We start from the raw sequence: 21,326 nt of genomic DNA on the forward strand, positions 1-21,326 counted from the left end.
ACCGCTTCCTCCTGAAGGAGAAGTTCAAAATGTTGACGCTTGCTCAGGTCCTGTCTGCCTTCGACCCTGGAGACTGGATGGTAGCGTTGGACTTGCAGGACGTTTTCTTTCACATCCCTGTCCTGCCAGCCCACCGGCGCTACCTGCGGTTCACGGTAGGCCACAAGCATTTTCAGTTTACCGTGCCCCCCTTTGGCCTTACCAGCGCACCTCGGATGTTCACGAAAGTGATGGTGGTGGTCGCAGCTCATCTGCGCAGATCAGGAGTTCCAGTCTTGCCCTATCTCGACGACTGGCTGTTGAAGACGGGCTCGCCCCAGGCTGTCGTCTCCCACCACCAGACTACGGCCGACCTCCTGCATTTGCTGGGGTTTTCCATCAACGTGCCGAAGTCACACCTGATTCCCTCTCAGAAGCTCCTCTTTATCGGAGCGGTTCTGGACACGACGCAGTTTCAGGTCTATCCTCCCGAACAGCGAGTCCAGGATATTCGGGCTATGATTCCAATCTTTCAGCCTCTATCCCGGGTTTCGGTCAGGATGTCCCTCAGGCTACTGGGTCTGAGGGTCTCCTGCAACCTGCTGGTGGACCATTCCAGATGGCATATGCGGTCTCTGCAGTGGGACCTAAAGTTCCAGTGGGCCCAACATCAGGGGAACCTGTCTAATTGCATCCAGTTCTCGGAGGGCACTGCACACCAATTGCAGTGGTGACTCACGAACCAGGATTGTGTTGGGCACCTGGTCCAAGCCCAACACAGGGGCTCCTGTGGACACTGCCTGGCCCCAGGTGAACCCACTTTCCTCTCCCAACACCCCACCCCTTAGAGCTTGGTGGTCCAAGCCTCCACGTCCAAAGGCGCATTCCCTAACGCACCACCCGATAGGGAATCCAAAAAGCTGGACCACCTTGGGAAGAAAATGTTTTCTTCCTCCAGCTTGGGACTGCGGTCGGTAAACACTGCATGTCTGTTGGGCCGTTACACCCACTCTGTGTTGGATACTATAGCGCAGGTGCTGCCCCAGTGCCCGGAGGAGGCCCGGGCCGTGCTCTCCCGTGCAGTCGCCGAGGGAAGAGACGCAGCGAAGTTTACCATCCGCTGTGGGCTGGATAACACCAACTCACTAGGCAGGACGATTTCCACGTCGGTAGCCCTTCGACGCTACGCCTTGTTGAGATCAACTGGTTTTTCGGGGGATGTCCTATCCACTCTTATGGACTTGCCCTTTGATGGCTGTCGCCTTTTCGGCGACAAGGCAGACAACGTGCTAAAGCGCTTTAAGGACTCTCAAGCTACGGCCAGGTCCTTGGGCCACACCACCATCCGCCCTCTGCAGTCTGCCTTTCGCCCCTTTCGTGGCTACGGAAGGGGTGCCCTGCCACGTCCCGCCCAGAGCCACAGTCCGGCGCAAGCTGATCAGCCTGTGTGCGGCTGGGGACGTGGTAACCAGTGCCGTGGTTCTGGGGGCCAGCGGGCGGGCCAGTCCACAACAGCCCCCTCTGCAGCAGCCTCCAAACCCTCCTAGTCTGACCTTTGTGGGCCACCAAACACCAGTGGGTGGCAGGATTCGCCATCACCTCCCCCACTGGCTCACCATCACGTCAGACGTCGAGACTGCCCCTCCATCCATGCCACCTCAGTACCATCGCATATCGGAGGATCATCTGGCACTTATCCAACAGGAAGCTTCGACACTCTTGGCCAAGGGAGCCATCGAGCGCGTTCCTGTCTCAGAAGTAGGTCGTGGTTGCTATTCCTACTACTTTCTGGTGCCCAAGAAGGACAAAGACCTGCATCCTATCTTGGATCTCAGGAACGTCAACCACTTCCTCCTGAAGGAGAAGTTCAAAATGTTGACGCTTGCTCAGGTCCTGTCTGCCTTCGACCCTGGAGACTGGATGGTAGCGTTGGACTTGCAGGACGTTTACTTTCACATCCCTGTCCTGCCAGCCCACCGGCGCTACCTGCGGTTCACGGTAGGCCACAAGCATTTTCAGTTTACCGTGCCCCCCTTTGGCCTTACCAGCGCACCTCGGATGTTCACGAAAGTGATGGCGGTGGTCGCAGCTCATCTGCGCAGATCAGGTGTTCCAGTCTTGCCCTATCTCGACGACTGGCTGTTGAAGGCGGGCTCGCCCCAGGCTGTCGTCTCCCACCACCAGACTACGGCCGACCTCCTGCATTTGCTGGGGTTTTCCATCAACGTGCCGAAGTCCCACCTGATTCCCTCTCAGAAGCTCCTCTTTATCGGAGCGGTTCTGGACACGACGCAGTTTCAGGTCTATCCTCCCGAACAGCGAGTCCAGGATATTCGGGCTATGATTCCGATCTTTCAGCCTCTATCCCGGGTTTCGGTCAGGATGTCCCTCAGGCTACTGGGTCTGATGGTCTCCTGCAACCTGCTGGTGGACCATTCCAGATGGCATATGCGGTCTCTGCAGTGGGACCTAAAGTTCCAGTGGGCCCAACATCAGGGGAACCTGTCTAATTGCATCCAGTTCTCGGAGGGCACTGCACACCAATTGCAGTGGTGACTCACGAACGAGGATTGAACGGCAGATCGCTCTCCCTTCCTCAACCAGAGTTCACAGTGGTGACCGATGCATCACTTCTGGGATGGGGCGGCCACATAGGGGAGGTGGATATCAGAGGCCTCTGGTCTCCGGCGGAGTCCGGGCTCCATATCAACCTTCTGGAGCTTCGGGCGATTCATCTTGCCCTCAAAGCATTCCTTCCCTCTGTCCGGGGAAGAGTAGTGCAGGTATTCACGGACAACACCACTGCCATGTGGTACTGCAACAAACAGGGCGGGGTGGGGTCGTGGACCCTATGTCAGGATGCCCTCCACCTCTGGACATGGCTGAAACATCAGGGCATATCTCTGGTAGTTCAACACCTGGCAGGTTCCCTGAACGCTGGGGCGTACAAACTCAGCCACAGGTGCATGATGGTCTACTCTGGGCACTCTAAAGGGCTACCTCTTTGCCATTTCAGTCTCCCTTAGGCTTCCTGATCAGCCTTCTCTTTTCAAGTCCCCTGTTGTAAATAGATTCCTTAAGGGCATTACTCATCTTTTTCCTCCTGTTCCCTTCGTAATGCCTCAGTGGGACTTGAACTTGGTTCTTACATATCTTATGTGCGCTCCCTCTGTGCCTCTACATAACTGTCCTCTCGACTTCTCTCTTTGAAAACTGCCTTTCTGGTGGCCATCTACTCTGCACGCAGGGTGAGTGAGCTACAAGCTCTTTCTTCCAAGCCTCCCTTTCTGGCTGTCCATCCAGACAAGGTCGTCCTTGTAACTAGACTTTCCGTTCTTCCCAAGGTGGTTACTTCTTTCCACATTGGCCAAACCATCACTTTGCCCACCTTCTTTCCACCTCCGTATCCTTCTAAAGAGGAAGAGAGGCTCCACTATCTGGATCCAAAATGTGCGCTTTCCTTCTACTTGAATGCACCAAACAATTCCGGGTGGACAACCAGCATTTTGTTGGTTACGTGGGCGCTAAGAAAGGTCGGGCCGTGCACAAACGGACCATCTCCAGGTGGGTCGTTCTGTGCATCAAAGCCTGCTATTCTTTGGCAAAGAAGGAGCCTCCAGTGGGGCTGCGTGCCCATTCCACAAGGGCAACAGCAGCTACTACTGCTCTGGGACAAGGAGTCCCCCTAAATGACATCTGTCAGGCAGCTACGTGGGCATCGCTGCACATGTTCACCAAACACTACTGCCTGGACAGCCAAGTCTGGAGAGACAGCTTCTATGGCTGTTCTGTTCTCCAGAACTTTCTGTTGTGAACTTAGTTCGCAGACCCACCTCCGGGGTTGGTATTGCTGGGGTATCTATTCTAAGGTAAGGAATCTACAACTAACTGTCTCTATCGGATGAACAAGTTACTTACCTTCGGTAACAATGTTTCTGATGGATACATCTGCCTGTGGATTCCGTATGACATCACCGGAGCCACAAAAAGACCTCGTTGGCGCGCTGACGTCCGTTCCCTTTTATCCGCACCATCGACGCGTGACGGTTTTCTGGGACTCTCCATTTTCTTCGTAGCCTACTTTGTTTCTGCTGTTCCCCTTGGTGTAGTAGTGCTATGACAGAGTGTGGGGGTCATATGTCTAACACAGACCCCCATGACAACTGTTTGTGGTGTCTTTCTTCGGACCACGACGTTGGAAGATGAATCCGAAGGCTTTGAAGGAGCGTGAGGTTAAGCTTTTTATGCCAACGGCGCCGTCCCGGCAGTTTCCGGCTCCGAGATTTTCGACGCCGTTTTCACAGTCTCCGGCGCCATCTGGTGGTCCTTCTTCCTCTTGACTTCAATCGGCGCCGTTGCCCACATCAGAGGCTCATCCTTCGACACAGGCTTCCTTTCAAGGCCGTCAACAGCCTCAGCAGCAGCAGAACCCTCTGTACAGATCTTACAACGGAAAGGGCAGAGGTCGTCTGCGAGGTGCATCCGGTCATCTCTCCTACTCCTCTTCTTCTTCTCCTGCCCCTGCCCCTGCCACTGGCACCACAGGAAAGCAGCTCTAGATCCCCCATCTTGGAGCATGCTGGTCCTGTAGGGGGTCGGTGTCCCATTATCTTAAAGATTAGAAAACTATCACATCGGACCTTTGGGTTTTGAATCTTGTGGAAAATGTGTACGCCCTTCCCTTCCAGGAGTTTCCTCCTCCTTATTCTCCTCGCCAGAGCTGGTGTTCAGAGAACAATTTGCTGCTCCTACAGCAAGAGGTTCTTGCCTTATTACAGAAAGGTGTGATAGAAGTGGTCCTGGAGCAGGAAAGGGGTAAGGGATGCTACTCCCGGTATTTCCTAATTCCCAAGAAGGCAGATTAAGGCCTATCCTAGACCTCAGTGCAGGAGAAATTCAAGATGTTGACCCTAGCTCTGGTTCTTCAGGCGCTGCAGCAAGAGGACTGGATGGTGTTGATTGACTTGCAGGATACATATTTTCACATTCCCATCCTGAAGTTGCACAGGAAGTATCTCCGTTTCACGGTAGGGTCTCAGCACTACCAGTTTGAAGTCCTTCCGTTCGGTCTTACTTCCACGCCTCGGGTCTTCACAAAGGTGATGGCGGTGGTGGCAGTTCATCTCAGGAAATCGGGGATTTCTGTTTTCCCTTATCTGGACGACTTGCTGCTCAAAGCGAAGTCGCCAGAGATGGTGCTTCATCATCTGCACGTAACAGCACGTCGGCTGTTCGACTTGGGCTTCTCGATAAATGTGCCCAAATCTCTCCTGGTGCCCTCACAGCGCAACCTGTTCATAGGGGCAGTACTGGACACGGTTGTGTGTCGAGCTTTCCCACTTCCGCAGAGGATTTCCGACATTCAAGAGATGATTCCTTACTTTCACGATGGATCGGTTGTTCCAGTCCTGAAGGTCCTACGCCTGTTGGTCTGTTTGCTTCCTACATACTTTTGGTCAACCATGCACGCTGGCACCAGTGGCCACAGTAATCATGGATGCCTCCACTCTAGGGTGGGGTGCTCATCTGGGTGAATCTGGAGATCAAAGGCCTTTGGTCTCTGGAGGAAAGGTTGTTTCATATCAACCTTCTAGAATTACGGGCGATACGTTTAGCTCTCAAGGAAGGCCCTTCTTCCCTCCCTTCGTGGTCAGTCATTTCAGGTCTTGACGGACTACACTACCACGATGTCGTACATAAACAAACAGGGAGGAGTAGGCTCTGCGACTTTGGTCCTGGGCTCAGGACCATCAGATTTGTGTGATGGCAAATCAGCTGGCAGGAGTGCTAAATGTGCGTGCGGACAGCCTCAGTCTGCATTTGTCAGCCAACCACGAATGGAGGCTTCATCCAGAGGTAGTCCAACAAATCTTCATGAAGTGGGGATTCCCTCGTTTGGACTTTTTCGCCACTCAAGAGAACGCGCTCTGCCTGTCATTCTGCAGTCTCCAGTTTCCGATGCGGGGAGCGTTGGGGGATGCGTTCCAGTCGTATTGCCTCTGCATAGAGGCTCTGCGACTCTGGTCCTGTGTTCAAGGCCATCAGATTTGTGTGATGGCAAATCATCTGGCCGGTGTGCTGAATGTATGTGCGGAGAGTCTCAGTCGGCATTACTCAGCCGATCACGAGTGGCGGCTTCATCCAGAGGTGGTCCATCTCGTCATTAAAATGTGGGGATTTCCTCGGTTGGACCTCTTTGCCACTCGCGAGAACGCGCACTGCCCGCCGTTCTGCAGTCTCCAGTTTCCGATGCAGGGAGCGTTGGGGGGACGCGTTTCAGTTGAATTGGAGTGTGCAGCTCCTTAACGCGTTTTCCCCCATACTCTTGATTCCTCGAGTTCTGAGGAAAATTCGCCAAGAATGGGCCCAAGTCATATTGATTGCCCCGGATTGGCCAAGAAGGGTGTGGTACACAGATCTGCTTCACCTCTCATCTCACGCTCCATCTCCCTCTCAGGCCAGACCTCCTCTCGCAGTCGCAGGGGCAGGTTCTACACCCCCACCTCCAGAGCTTGCACCTTCATGCCTGGAGATTGAACGGGGCAATCTGAGTTCTTTCTCTCTCCCACCGGATATGATGGATGTTATTTTATCATCCAGGAGAGACTCCACCAAATCTGTTTATTCCTCCAGGTGGTCCAAATTTGTGAAATGGTGTGGAGAGAGGTCTATTGATCCTTTGAAGGCCCGTTTGTCTGATGTGCTTGGTTTCTCTCTTTCCTTGGCTCAGGAGGGTTGTGCTGTGGCCACGGTAAAGGGCTATTTGTCGGCCTTGTCGGCTTTCCTCTGTTTACCGGACCAGCCGTCTTTATTTAAGTCTCCTATTGTTATGAGGTTCATTAAGGGCCTCACTAATAGGTTTCCTCCCATTCCCTTCATTATGCCTCAGTGGGATTTAAATCTTGTACTCACTTTCCTAATGGGTTCTCCGTTTGAGACTCTTCATAGTTGCCTGTTGAGGCTTCTTCCTTTCAAAATGGTCTTTCTGATCACTATTACCTTGGCCAGGAGGGTATGTGAGCTTCAGCCTCTTAGTTGTATACCTCAGTTTTCAACCATTCATGCAGAAAAGATGGTTCTCAGGACCAGGGCTGCTTTCCTGCCTAAGGTGTTTACTCCTTTCCATCTAGGGCAGTCTATTACCTTACCTGCCTTCTATCCTCCCACTCACCCTTCCAGGTTGGAGAATCGTCACCGCCTGGATCCTAAGGGGGCTGTCAGCTTTTATCTGGACAGAACTAGAGACGTACGGCTGGATGATCAGCTCTTCGTGGGCTACATTGGACGTAAAAAAGGCAAAGCTGTCCACAAGCGTACTCTCTCCAGGTGGATCATCTCGTGTATCAAGATATGGTACGCCCTGGCCAAAAAGGAACCTCCTGAAGGTATAAGAGCTCATTCCACCAGAGCTAAGTCTTCTTCTTCTGCTTTGGCTAGAGGTGTTCCTGTTGTAGCCATCTGCAGGGCGGCAACTTAGGCCTCCCTCCACACTTTCGTGAAGCATTACTGCTTAGATTCGTAGGTTAGGAGGGATGGCCATTTTACACGTTCTGTGCTGCAGGGAGCGGGACTGCTGTGGGATTCAATTCAAAAGGTGAGGAATCCACAGGCAGATGTAGCCATGAGAAGAACAAGTTACTTACCTTCGGTAACGCTTTTTCTGGTGGATACAGTATCTGCCTGTGGATTCCTCACTGACCCACCCTCCTCCCCATTGTCCACCTTCGTATACCAAAAGAGTTTTTAGTTATTTGACATGGTTATTTCTCTATGTCTTTTGATTGCCTTGATATTGGTGTTTAGGAAATGCTTTGTTTCTTTAGCTTGTCCTATTTTTCTTTATGCTGAGTGTATTTATGTATATATTGTATACTGTGTATACTCCAGTTATGGTGTCAGTCCACCCGTTGGCCTTGAAGGCACGGAAAAAATGGGTGGAACTGACTTCATCATGCCGATGAGGTCTTGTGGCTCGGTTGACGTCATACGGAGTCGCAAGCGGAGCCGTGCCGTTATGACGTCCTCGTCGACGTGGTAGAGATAGAAAAACGTTTTCGTGGAATGCTGGTGCAGGGATAATTCTAAAGGTGAGGAATCCACAGGCCGATACTGTATCCACCAGAAAAAGCGTTGCCGAAGGTAAGTAACTTGTTCATCTGGTAGAGACATATGTTGGTTGTAGATTCCTTACCGCCCCACCCATCCTCCCCGCTCTGTGAACTGATTCTAGGTATAGGGACTCCCTTACAGGGCCCTAGTTGTGGCGCGCAAATGTCTTTCATGGCTCTGCGCTTCTGGCGTCAAAGTCGTGTCAGAACTGACGTCAGCGCGCAGTGGCAGCGTCTAAGTAGGCGCCGCGACCCCATCCCAGCTACCACAACGCCAATCTCGGACGCGGAGTGGGCCGACGCCACATGCTGACCGTAGGGGTATTGCTAAAGAAAAATCTCTGGATCCAGACTGACGCCTGGGGGAAATTCTAAGGTAAGGAATCTACAACGAAAATATGTCTCTATCAGATACATCATTACCGAAGGTAAGTAACTTGTTTTCCAGAAATGGTGATTAGCAAATAAGTGTAAAGTTGCTACAAGATGCAGTAGTACATTTACACCTGTAAATTTACCTTAGTGAATAGCATCCTAAAAGGTTTATAGTGTTGGTATCCCAATCTAGGAAGTGGAGGACATAGTTCTGCTTCATCTATGTGTACCTCTGTAAACATGCTCAAGACCAATACCAAAGGAGGAGGTCCTAGTGTATTTCTTGATCTGATTGTGCTGATCAACCTAGCTGCAGCGACAATATCACTAGAATTAATAAGATCGCTAACATTTAAATTTTTAAACAAATGTGATGGTTGGACCCAATCTTGATTAAAATTCTTTATCTTTATAAGGGTGATTGTTCCAGCGACAAGTGCACAATTGATAGTATCAGTTGATGGTTCAAGTTCATACTGTGTGATGTCACCACATTTGAAGGATCTCAAAGTAGTTTTGGCCATGAGACTGATGTCCTCTGGCCTTTAGTAAAGGCCCATACAAACAATAAATTAATAGAAAAGTCTCTTTCTGGGTACATAGTTCAATAGACATCTGTTTGCATTAACATATACAGATGTGCATATTGCTTATTATATGTCTACAGCATATATTGCAAAGTATACATTTTACAGCATCAAATCCCAAATAACCTCTATTGTGTGTTGTTTTCTTAAGGGCAACGTTGTATTTATTACTAAAATTAGCTTTCACAGTTGGTAGGAAGTGGTTTAGGTTTGAGTTGTTTTGTTTGTTGCAGGCATACTCTTTGAGCTCTGACCTGGGGCCAGCCTCTGACATTTATGACAGAAAAGGATTATGATGTGCAATTTCCCCACCACGTTGTACATCCCCCTATGTAACATGGAAGAGTCATCCAAAATGTTTTTGTGGAGATTATCAGAATTTTCTTTTCTTCCGTTTTTCTTTATTCTTGCAAAAAAGTTAATGGATTCACATTATAGTTAATTTGCTTGATTATAAATGTGTGTTCATGACTGGTATTGTCGGGGAGTCAGAAAAAAGTTTGAGCTACTTTTAAGCAATCTCACTCTTTAACATTCTCTGCATCATCACTTTCTGATATTTTTTACCTTGTAGACGTCTTCCCGTTACACAAGATTTTTCACCTGTGGGACACATTACTCCTCGGTAACTCATCCTTCCCTTTCTGCATTGGTGTCGCTATTCTACAGCAGCTGAGGGACAGGTTGCTGGCTAACGGATTCAATGAATGCATCCTGCTCTTCTCAGACTTACCAGGTAACTTGTTTATATTGTGAGAGTTATCATCCCTTCAGGTATTGCATGAAACCCTTTGACAGACTTAACTGACGTTGCTATGGCGCCACATGTACCATACATTGTAGTGTTTAAGTTGTCCAATGTGTCACTGCCTGTGTGTTAAGACACTAATTTTGAAATTAAGACTCTTAACATTGTAGTTTGCTTCAGTTGTACTATGGCAGTTTTGATTCACAGACACTGTATGTATGCTGCCTCTTCTGACTTACATCCATGCACACACAAGTGTCAGTCAATTGGTGATGTCCTTTATTGCCATCATTTGTGCCATTGATTACATCATCTTCTGTAGCACAAGGATGCTGCAATTGAGAGAGTGGTAGACCTGTGTCTTTAGAAACCCAGTCGCTCCAGGCCTGCTTGTTTACCAAAAGAGGATCATACAGGCTATGAGTTTCAAACAACCCTCACAGCTAGCATCTTCTGCGAATAATGCCATAGGTGCGCTAGATGATAGGAGTCTTAACAGCAGAACCCCAGGAAAGCAAAGCTTCACTTTTAGGGTCCCACATGCATGCTTTGGGTTCACCTTTTGAACTTGAATGTGTCAGTGAATGTCCTATGATTCAGTACCATGGACTTGGCATACACAGCATTTTCCAGTGGAGTAGATATTACCAGAATATCACAAGACATTGCAGAGCAATCATTGTGTTTACATTATAAAGGCAGTGGTATTATGAAGTGTGTAGTTGTTTACTTCTAGCATAATGTTTTCATTTATAAACGTATTTCTGTCCAGTCTCTCTTCCTCGTATTCTTCTGCTGATGTTTTAGTTGGTGAACCCAGAGACCAGAAGAGGTGTGGTTCCCTTTCTATGTGGGATATCAACAAATCATGTTTTCATATGTACACTCAATGGGTACTACTGCCTTTCTTTAGTATTTTTACACGTGTGTCCATTACTTGATGATTTTGTGCAGCTTTGTCAGCTAATTGTTCCCATGTTCCAATATGACACAACTCTCCATTTACCATTGAAAGTACAAAGATGCCTGTCTCTGGGTAACATGTCTTCATGAAGTGTTTGTTTCAATTGAAGTTCATCCTAATTGTATCTATTTGATGCAAGTGCTGCTCTGAATCTCCATAAAGCTTGTGCCATCCTGGTGTATGGGTTTGAGACAGTAGAGTTCCTGAACCACGTCCTAATTTCTCAATTTCCATCCTTTGTCATGCCTATCTGATAGAGAATGCTAGCTGCAGATTCCTTACCTTAGAATTATCCCCAGGCATCAGACTGGATCCCGATTTTTTTTGTGAGCAGTACCGCTGCACTCCGGTAGGTGGTGTGGTTGGGCTCCGCATGGCGTTGTTCGGCTGTGCGTGGCGTCGTCTGCGGCGGAAATGACGTGCGCGGAGACTGTATAGGCGCCACTTCAGAGCACTTACGCCAGTTCTTTTCATTCTGCACCAGTCAGTGCATATCCGGAGAGAGCTACCCCTAGTCACTTTTTGACTGACCTTGATTTAACTTTTTGTCTAACTTTTTGAGAATTTTCTCTTGTTGTGGCTTTGCTTATGAACATGCCCTCTGGTGGCTCCCATCTCTTCGGAGACAAGGTGGACTCAGGGCTGGAGCACCTCAAGGATAGCAGAGCTATGGCCAGGTCCTTTGGCCTTTTCATGGGGCTCGTCAACCCCAGTCTGCCTTACGCTCCTTTAGTGGTCACGGAAGGGGCTTCCAGCCACGTCTTTTCCAACACAGCCACCACGGTACCCAAGCTTCCCAGCCGATGTGTGATCGAGGACGCATTACCCACAGGCCCTGTGAGTCATGCAGCCAGCGGTTCGGACTGTCCACCTCCTTTACCCCATCCCTCAGCCCCCTCCCAGTAGCCGCATCTACCGAACCCCTTTAGTTCACCTTCCAACCTTCATGGCCCCCCAATGATAAGCAGGATATGCCATCACCTGTCCCACTGTGAAAAGACTTAAGGCAACCCTGTAAGTCAGAAGGGACCAAGGATAGCAATTTATTACTAGAAATAACGGTCCATATCACGGGGGATGAGGTTATAACCACAAAACTGTAATCAGCGTCGGGTATGTATTTGTCCCAATGGAACTTATTCCATTTAATATACTTATTCAATAAACATGAAAGCACATACAATAACATAAAGTGAGCAACAAGTGAGGGTGTTCTGGAAATCAAAAGATTTCCTGACCTCAGGCATGTAGTGGTAAAGTGACTTTTAAATGATATAAAAAATTCAGTAGTCATGACATAGAGAGAACACATCTTGTACTCCACAACATTCAAGGATTAGAAATCGGAGTTACGGTGTAGTTGTCAACGACTTTTCGATCTCAAACGATGGTTATGGGATCATCATCAGGACAGGGAAATCAAAAATGCCTGAGAGATAGCTGTGTTTCTAAATTGTAGACCACAAATCAGGTGAAGCAAGGGGACGATGTCCCGCACGTCCCGGATGGGGAACAAGGTCCCAGTAGATAGGGGCGATGCCCCTGCCCGTAGACCTTGGTCTGCACGGGGGGCCTGGGGGGGGGGGGGGGGGGGGGGTGAGAAAGTGCTGCCTCCGTTGTCAATGGATGGAGGGGTATGTTTTCGTGCCTAAATAAATTAACAGGGCTCGCGGTTGAGCAGGCCTGCCAACGGGGCGAGATCCTCAGCATTGCTGTATGCTCTTCGAAACAGGTATTGCCTACATCTTGCTCCACCGCAAGCCCATTGAAATGCCCCTAAATTTAGTATTTAGGTGGCATCTCGAAAACCTGAACTTGGATTCCTCTGATACAAGAAGACGACGACCTTGTGGTGGACTTTGGGTGCAAACTCCTGCCTGCCGCCATAGAACTCGACACTCGACATCCTTCACCTTGTCTCGTCACTGTGTGGCCTCCACAAACACAGAGGGTCATCAGCGTTTTGAAATTTGCAAAAGAACTCCCTCTAGATAGAGGTACTATCTTCCTGCAGCCACAGGCACCAAAAACAGCAAAGTCCGGGCCAGCGTTGTCCAGCTCCCCAGACCGACCGATATCTCAGAGTGTCATCCGAAGGTATATCTGCTCTGGAGGGACAACTCTGCCTCTACACCAAGTCTTGAGGCCCCAGGACCCACCGGAGCTGCTCGGCACAAATGCCTGGGGTACCGGACACCCTGCTGGAAAAACCTACAAAGCCGAGTCCAGGCAGACTCCAATTTTAGTGAGCCAGCAACCAACGAGGGACTTCAGAACTCCAGAGACCCACCTCAGCTGTGGCCTAGCAGCTCCAAAATCGTTGCACCAAGGTGCCAGCCCCTGACCGCAAGTTTCAACTTCGCTTGCCTGTGCTCAGCGGCCCATGTTCACTGAACTCAGCCCCTTGGGGCATCTTTAAATCAGCTGTACTTCCGAGACCCAGAGCCCTTACCACCTCTACTGTCCCTTGAGAGCCCTCGGTCTTGCCTGCAAGTCCCCCTAGCTTTGCTTTTACAGGTAGCCCCCTGGCTTCGTAGCGCACCAGCTACAAATCCCCCTTTTCCATGTTTCCAGAGAAACCCGGGAAGCTCCCGAGAACTCGGCCTTGGCACTTTGGACCTTGGCCCTGAACCTTTCAATTTCCAAAAGAGTAACCACACTATAACTGCACTGCTTTTTCCAATTGCCTTTGCCTTTTCATAGGCAATACATTGTTCGTAATTGCGCACAACTGTGATTATTGCCTTTCACTGTGATTTGTCGTATTGCAAACAGTATTTACCTTGCACCCAAAGTTCTTGGTCCAAATATTTATATAAAAAGAGTACTATTTTTCTAATTTGTCCTTAACTTAATTCCTTGAGTGTGTCTATCATTTATTGCCTCTGTGAGTACAACAAATGCTTAGCTCTACCCTCTGATAAGCCTAACTGCTCGCCCACACTACGTCAAAATAAGCGTTAGTATTATCTACTTTTGTCTCTGTAAACCAATAAGGGTCTCTTCGACCTCTCTGGACACCAATTGTGGTGCTTTATATATAGAGATGGGTTTCCTACACCGATATTTCATTCTCTATCCTGGGTTTCGGTGAGACTGACTTCATGGCCTCCTGCATCCTGCTTGTGACACATGCCCGCTGGCATGTGCGGGCTCTGCAGTGAGACCTGAAGTTCCAGTGAGTGTAGCATCAGGAGAATCTCTCGACATGGTCCAGATCTTGGAGGGAACTGCAAAAGATCTGCTGCTATGGTTAACGAACTGTGATTGGGTCAGCGGCAGACAGCTCACCCTTCCCCAACTAGATCTGCCAGTAGTGGCAGATGCATCACTCCACGGATGGGACGGCCATCGGGGGAGGTGGGAATCAGAGGTCTCTGGCAGAATCCGTACTCCACATCAACCTATTGGAGCTCTGGGCGATCCGGCTGGCATTGAATGCCTTTCTACCCTCCATCAAGGGAAGAATAGTGCAGGTGTTTACGGAAAACACCACCGCCATGGGTACTGCAACAGGTAGGACAGGCTGGGGTTGTGGACCCTTTGTCAAGAGGCCTTGCATCTCTAGACATGACTGGAATGTCAGGGCATATCCCTGGTGGTTCAGCAACGAAGATGCCTAGCGAGTGGCGTCTACATCTGAAGGTGGTGCAAGGTCTCTTTCAGAAGTGGAGAGAACCTTGGTTAGATCTGTTCACCACTGCCGCGAATGAACAATGTCAGCAGTTTTGCGCTCTGGAATTTTCAAGATGGCTATCGCTTGGAGAGCTTCTTTTTTCGTCTCAAGTGGAGCTCATTCCTTCTGTGGTATGGCCTTTCAGCCCATACCACTGCTGACCAGAGTTCTCAAGAAGATCAGGAACGAATGGACTCCAGTCATCCTTGTGGCTCCGGACTGAGCTTGAGGAGTTTGGTATCCCGAGCTATTGAGCATGGCCATAGGTCCTCCGCTCATGGTGCCCCTTCAGGAGGATATTCTGTTGAAGCAGCAAGAGAGGCTCTTCCACCAAAACCTGTCAGCGCTCTGCCTTCATGCATGGAGAATGAGCGGCGACAGTGAACAGCTTTCTACATTCCACCAAAATCTGCAATGTTATTGTGGTGATGTCTCCGTCGAAAACGGCTCCGACCATTCCAACATGGCCGCCGCCGAAGAGCGACCAGGAAGTGAGGGCGGCGCTCTAGCGTCTAATCAGGGTGGTGTGAGCAATCCCGATAAAAGTGACGGACATCCGGTGAATGGTGTGGTGGGAGATTCGGAGAGAGGAGAAGACGCGGAGGAAGCCGAACAGGACGACCGGGAGAGCACAACCCTCTGGAGAACGGCGGGACGAGCGGAGGAGCCGGAAGTCGGAGGAGCCGATCCAGGAACCATCGTCGGAGACCCAGCGAAGGAACACAGCTCCAGGAGCACTGCGCCCGGGACCACTGCACTCCCTGACGGAACGGTGGCTTGGTCTCCCAACACCTCGGCCCTGGAGGGTCGGGGCTCGAGGCGAGTACCTATTATCCAGCCGGGGCTTGTTCAGGGGCTGTGGGCTCGTTTTAAGGGACGTCACTGAAGTCACCAACTGTTTTTCCCCCACGTTAGGCACATTCACTAGGGACCGGTGACGGTACACTTGCCCTCCCCTTTTTGCGTTGTTACAGTCTGGTAGAATTTAAAACCAGTTTGTTCTGTTTCTTTTCTTTTGGGTCCACGCTCACCTATTCCCCGAACGGAGCCGGGAAGCAAGCAAGGGAGACGAGAAGGCGGACCTGGAGGACCCCACACCTGTGTTGTTACACTTTATTTTGACTCTCTGCAAACTTTATTGTACCAAAGAAATAAAAAGAAAAAGTGCAACAGTAACCCAGTGACTGCCGGGAGTGACTTAAGGATAGGAAGAGGAAAGGGGGTAACGAACGGTCAAGGGGAAAAAGGCCACAGTTATCTTGGCAGCCCGGCGTTCCTCCACCAAGACGGTATACGCCAGTCATTGGAATTTATTTGTGGCATTCTGTGCTGAGAAACTGATTGATCCCTTATCTGCTCCCCTTTCCCAGGTTATTTTATTTACCCTTACCCAGGCCGGAAGGGCTCTGTATTAGACACTTTGAAGGCTTATTTATCTGCCATCTCCGCCTTTCTGCGGCTACCAGATATGCCCTTTCTCTTCAAGTCCTCTATTCTAAATACGTTTCTTAAAGGTCTATAACATGTTTCCTCCTTCTCCCTTTGTTATGTCTCAGTGGGACCTTAACTTGTTTCTTACTTTCTTAATCTGCACTCCCCTTGAGCCACTTCATTCTTGTCTTTTTAGGCTCCTCGCTATCAATACAGCCTTTCTTTTAATATATTTGTATTCGTTTTTTAACAAAAATGACAAAAGATGAAAATCTCCAATGTTCACAAGTATCCTTATATCATATTTTGCATTTGCTTCATGGCGTCAGACATTGGATCACCTTTTTCAATATCCTTTGCTCGTACTCTCTCTTAGCACGAGCACACTCCCTGCCACCCCATCACGCTGCTTCACTGTTTCACCATATAGTAATTCAGAAGCTAGTCGTGTCCTGCTCTTTCTATTTTAAAAAATATATATTTTATTTCATTTTCCAACATTACAACATGGTTATGCAACCTAAAAAACAGCTCCCAACACCCGGCTCCTCCCCAGCCACCCCTAGAGGTCATTGGCTGAATTACTGTCGTATCACTAGCCCAGCCATTCCAAATCAAATTTTTGGGGCATCCTCTCCCCTTGTAAATCACCTTTCCTGCGTGTAGCACATATTAAGTTCTCTTTCCCTATCTCTCACCGTTGGCATCACTGAGGAGGGCCATTTGCATGCCACTTATCTCTTAGCCAGAATGACGCCTAGATGAAATAGCAGCCACTGATAGGAAGATGCCTCAGATCCGTTCCATATCACCAACAGTGCCCACCTGAATATCAGTAGTGCCCTCCAACCTATGAGTCACCCTCTCCCACAATTTACGAAGGAACATGCCCCTCGGCCCACATCCCTGCAAACACTTTTCATCCGGTACTCTACCCAGTTTATGTAAGAGGACCCTGGTATAGTATACTCTATGTAAAATCTTGAGCTGTATCAATCTGTAGCGGGTCTTTATTGCCACCAGTCTTGGAAACTGCAGTGCATCTTCCCAATCTTCCTCCACTAGTTCTCCCACATCTCTCTGCCATCTCATTCTCAGAGGTTCTAAGTCCTCTCGTGTATTTTTCATCAGGGTTTGACAGGTGAGAGAAATCACTTTGGTAAACATTGGTCCGTTCCATAATCTATACTCCAGAGGTGAGGTCTTCATAACGTCCTTGTTCAGTGTGATACTCACGCTTAACGCATGTTTTAATTGGCGGTGCTTAAACGCTTGGTTGAGCGGCATCTCATTTTCCACCCTGAGGTATTCAAATGGTACCACTCTCTGCTAGTGTGCTGAACCCCATCTCGTGCCATTTTCGGGAGCCACGCAGATTCTGCACCTCCCTCGATCGTGTGCCCAGCCACAGTGGGGTCCTCGGGGTACGATGCCTCTGCCATCCCATTTCTCTAAGACGGCCTTTCTGGTGGCAATTACATCTGCCTAAAGGGTCAGTGAGCTACAGGCACTGTCCTCTCAGCCTCTCTACATCTCCTTTCTCCCTGACAAACTGTTTTTTTGGACTCCAGCATCCTTCTTGCCTAAGGTAGTCAACTCGTTCCACGTAGGCCAGTCTATCACTTTGGCTACCTTTTACACTCCGCCTCATCCCTTTATGGACGAGAGTCTCCATCAGCTGGACCCAAAAAGAGAGTTGTCATTCTGCCTTGACCGCACAAAACCGTTCCGGGTAGACAATCAACTCTTCATGGGGTATGTCAGGGCCAAGAAAGAGAAGGCTGTGAAGAAACGGACTATCTCCAGATGGATCGTTCTCTTCATTGTAATCTGCTACACATTGGCCAAAAAGCAACCCCTTGAGGGTTTGCGTGCTCATTTCACCACATCCAAGGCTGCGCCCACTGCGTTAGCACGCAGAGTTCTGGTCCTGTACATCATCCAGGAAGCAATGTGGAAACCCGCACACATTCACCAAGCACTACTCCTGGGACAGTCAGGTCCGTCGAGATCGGACCTTTGCTCGTTCGGTTCTGCAGGACTTTTTAGTGTGAAATGGTTTCACAGATCCACCTCCGGGAAGGTATTGCTTGGGTATCAATTCTAAGGTAAGGAATCTGTGGCTAGAAGTTTCTATCAGCTGAACAAGTTACTTACCTTTGGTAGCTCCTTATCTGGTAGAGACTCTATCTAGCCACAGATTCCTTACTGACTCACTCATCCTCCCCACTCTGCAAACTGATTTCTAGGGACAGGGAACATCCCCTTTTTAGGGCACTACTATTTTCCACACCAGTGGTCAGTGTTCTTTGTGGCTCAGCTCTCCTGGTGTGGAAGTCACAAAAAGAAACTGACGTCAGCGTGCTGGGGTGGCACCTATATAGGCATGTCGCTTCCAGCGCAGACGGCAAAGCCACATGGAGCTAAGCAGCACCACCGAGTGGCGCGCATGGGGAACTGCTCCCGAAACATTTCTGGATCCAGTCTGACTCTGGGGATAATTCTATGGTAAGGAATCTGCAGCTAGATAGTCTCAGCAGCACCTCTGTGCGTCGGGGGAGGTGCTGTCCGGCTCCGCCCTGACTTTGTCCCCGGACATGACGTCAGTGGAGCCATATGTGCCCCTCTCAGCGCGCTGATGTCAGTTTTCTTTGTTTTCCGCATTCAAACGCGGATCCTGGAAAACCAGAAGTTCCGTGGCCTGGTTTTTGGGCCATCTCGACACCGTGTGTGTCGGTGGGGGCGAGGGGGGACAGTGTGCAATGCCTTCCGGCTTTTAAGGCGTGTGAAGCCTGTGCGCGTCAGATGTCTGGCACTGGCCCGCACCGCATATGTATGTGGTGCCTCGGCGTGCACCACGACTCCAAGGACTGTGACACATGTCAACGAATGAAGCCAAAGTCCTTGAGGGAGCGGCGCATGAAATTGCTGGCCGCACGGCTGTCCGGACCAGCTCTCTCCCGTCGCTGCTCTTCTTCTCGGGATCGTTACCGAGATCGCTCTGGCAACCGCCGTGTGACACCAGGTAGCAGGCAAGGTGGCCGGGTCATCGTCTGCGGAATTTCCCCCGGCACCGGCTGTGTGCGTCGACTCCGATTGCAAAGCCGACGCGACGCCGACTAGCCAGGGCCCAGAGCACGGCCCTCCCCGTCGTTCAGCGCATAGCCCTGTAGGGCTCGGTGTGCCGATTCGGAGGCGGCGCGGGCATCGGCGCCGGGTAGTGCCACAGGCTTGGCGTCGGCGCCTTGTACTCTCTCCAGGGAGGTTGTTGGCATCCTGGTGACTCCACTACGGCGCCGATCTACGTTAGTTCTGGCGTCGAGCCAGCTTCCCTTGGTGAATGATCCCCCCCTCGACTCCTCGGCGGCTGTGGGTCTCCCCCACGGCGACTGCTACCGCCGGTGCTCCCATCTACTCTTCCTCCTGTGGATCCTGGGGCTTCCCTGGACTCCCCTGATCAAGGGGCCAGGGTGCAAGTTCCTTGTGTAGCCTGGCCTTCCGGTCAGTCTCCGCCTTCGCCACTCCTCATGTCCAGTGGTAGACTTAGCCTTCAACCGTCTCCTACTGACCATTTGTTATCACCTACTCGGATGGCAACTGAGTCTAGTGCTGCCTTCGCATGAGCTATTCATGGGGCGGCTGCTGTGCTTGGCCTACAAGCCCCCATGGTGCCTCTACTTTCTGATCCTTTATTGGATCTGCTCCATTTGGAGCCTGTTGAAGTTGAACCTTTGCTGCCCTTCGGGGACTTGCTATTTGACACCATACGTGGCACTTGGTCCAGACCTTCTTCGGGTGACCCGGTTGATCGGGCTATTGCCCGTAGGCACCGCCCGGCACCAGGTGATCCTCTTTGTCGGTCTGTTCACCTGCCTACTCAAGGCCTAGTTGTTCAGGCAGCTTTTGATTTGCACTCTTTACCATTGTTACCTCCCACAAGAGAGTCTCGGTGCCTGAATGATTGTGGCCGCAGGCTTTTCGCCTCCGCTAGCACAGGCCTCCAGGCTTTAAATTCAACCTGTGTGTTTACACACGCGTCTGCTGCTCTTTGGGACTCAGTCACTCACCTTCTCCCCTCTATTCCAGAATGGTCACGTACGGAATTGCTACGCATTCTTCTGCATGGAAGATGCATGGCGCAATTTTCCCTTCGGTCTTCCCTGGATGCAACGGATTCTATGGGACGGGTCCTAGCTCGTGCTGTGGCTTTACGTCGCCATGCTTGGCTGCGTGACAGTCGCTTCCCTGATCATATTCGGGATGCCCTCAGGGATCTTCCGTTCAATGGAGTGGATCTTTTTGACCGCCATGCAGATTCGGCCGTCTCCCGTATTTTGCCCGCCTGCAATAACTCTGGTTGCCGTGTTCTCTGTGTTATTTTCCGGGACCCGCACAGGTTGGGTTTCGGGGCTGGTTACTGTTCATGGCTGGTTAGCCATTTCTCAGTTTGTTCGGTGCAGCCAGTTGGCTGCTTCCTTTCTTTTCAGTCCTCTGACTGTGTGCTTAGCCCAAGAAGACACCCATACTGGTTTGCCTTACCCTATGTGGGGTATTTGATGGCATTCGGTTCTACCGTTGTCTTGGTACGCTCCTATGGAGTCTCTGAGCAGAGGTCCTGCTCGGAGTCCCTTGTCTCTTCCTACAGGATTCCTCGTATAACTTGCCCTATTGCAAGTTGGGTTGGTCTGTCTGTATTGCATCGGGATCTGGTGTGGGTCCTGTGCCGTGTACCGTCTATCTCGCACGTCTGGTGCACCGCCTGGTTGTGGCGGTTCTTTGGCAAATGGCACCCTATTCACCGCTATGCAGCCTGTTTCTTATTGCTGCTATGCGGCCTGTTCCTTATTGGTGCACCTGCACCTTCTGGTCCTCCAAGCTACTGGGTTAGCAGAGGTTGTCTGTTATACGCGGGCCGCTTATCCTATAGCAGTGTCCTTAATCCCTGCTTTTGGTGGCCGCTTATCCTATAGCAGTGTCCTTAATCCCTTCTTTTTCCGTATGGGGATTTCCAAGCTTTGCTTGGGGTTCATGCTGTACACTCTCCGAGGGATGTCTTTTTCTTGGATGTTCGATCCTTCGATTCGGGGACCTTTACCTCTGGCCTCACTTTTGCCAGGGTTGTGCCTCATTTTTCACCCACTCTGTCTTGCGGGGGACTCTTGCTGGGTCACGTTTTCATTGTTTCAACGTTTTCCCTCCTGCTCTGGCTCCCCTCGGTGCTCTTACCTGACGGGTTCGTGCAGGGTGTCTCCTTCATACAGTGTCCGTGGGTCCTGCCCCGGTCTACTTATTCCGCCAGTTTCTAAAGTGTCCAGCTGGCTGGTGCCTTCTTGCAGTTTGATGCCTCTGGGCTGCTCTGCTACCCTACAAGAAGTCCTTGCGTCCTTCGTATGGCTCCAATGTCCACACAATCTGCTTGGGTTCCTTCCTGTCTTCGCTCTGGTTGGTTTCGCCCCAC

At 50.4% G+C, this 21,326-nt stretch overlaps 1 protein-coding gene across 2 annotated transcripts in view; it reads left to right on the plus strand.

The window, feature by feature from the left end:
- The window catches only part of TBCK (TBC1 domain containing kinase), a 1,508,203-nt gene that overhangs the window by 864,565 nt on the left and 622,312 nt on the right, over positions 1–21,326 (plus strand). For both annotated transcript variants that reach the window (XM_085641401.1, XM_085641402.1), the window contains exon 22: positions 9,624–9,785. In XM_085641401.1, coding sequence (XP_085497527.1) covers positions 9,624–9,785 — 162 coding nt within the window. The remainder of the gene's footprint in view (positions 1–9,623; positions 9,786–21,326) is intronic.

The sequence above is a fragment of the Triturus cristatus genome, chromosome 2_2 (assembly GCF_964204655.1).
Source record: "Triturus cristatus chromosome 2_2, aTriCri1.1, whole genome shotgun sequence".
Classification (NCBI taxonomy): Eukaryota; Metazoa; Chordata; class Amphibia; order Caudata; family Salamandridae; genus Triturus; species Triturus cristatus.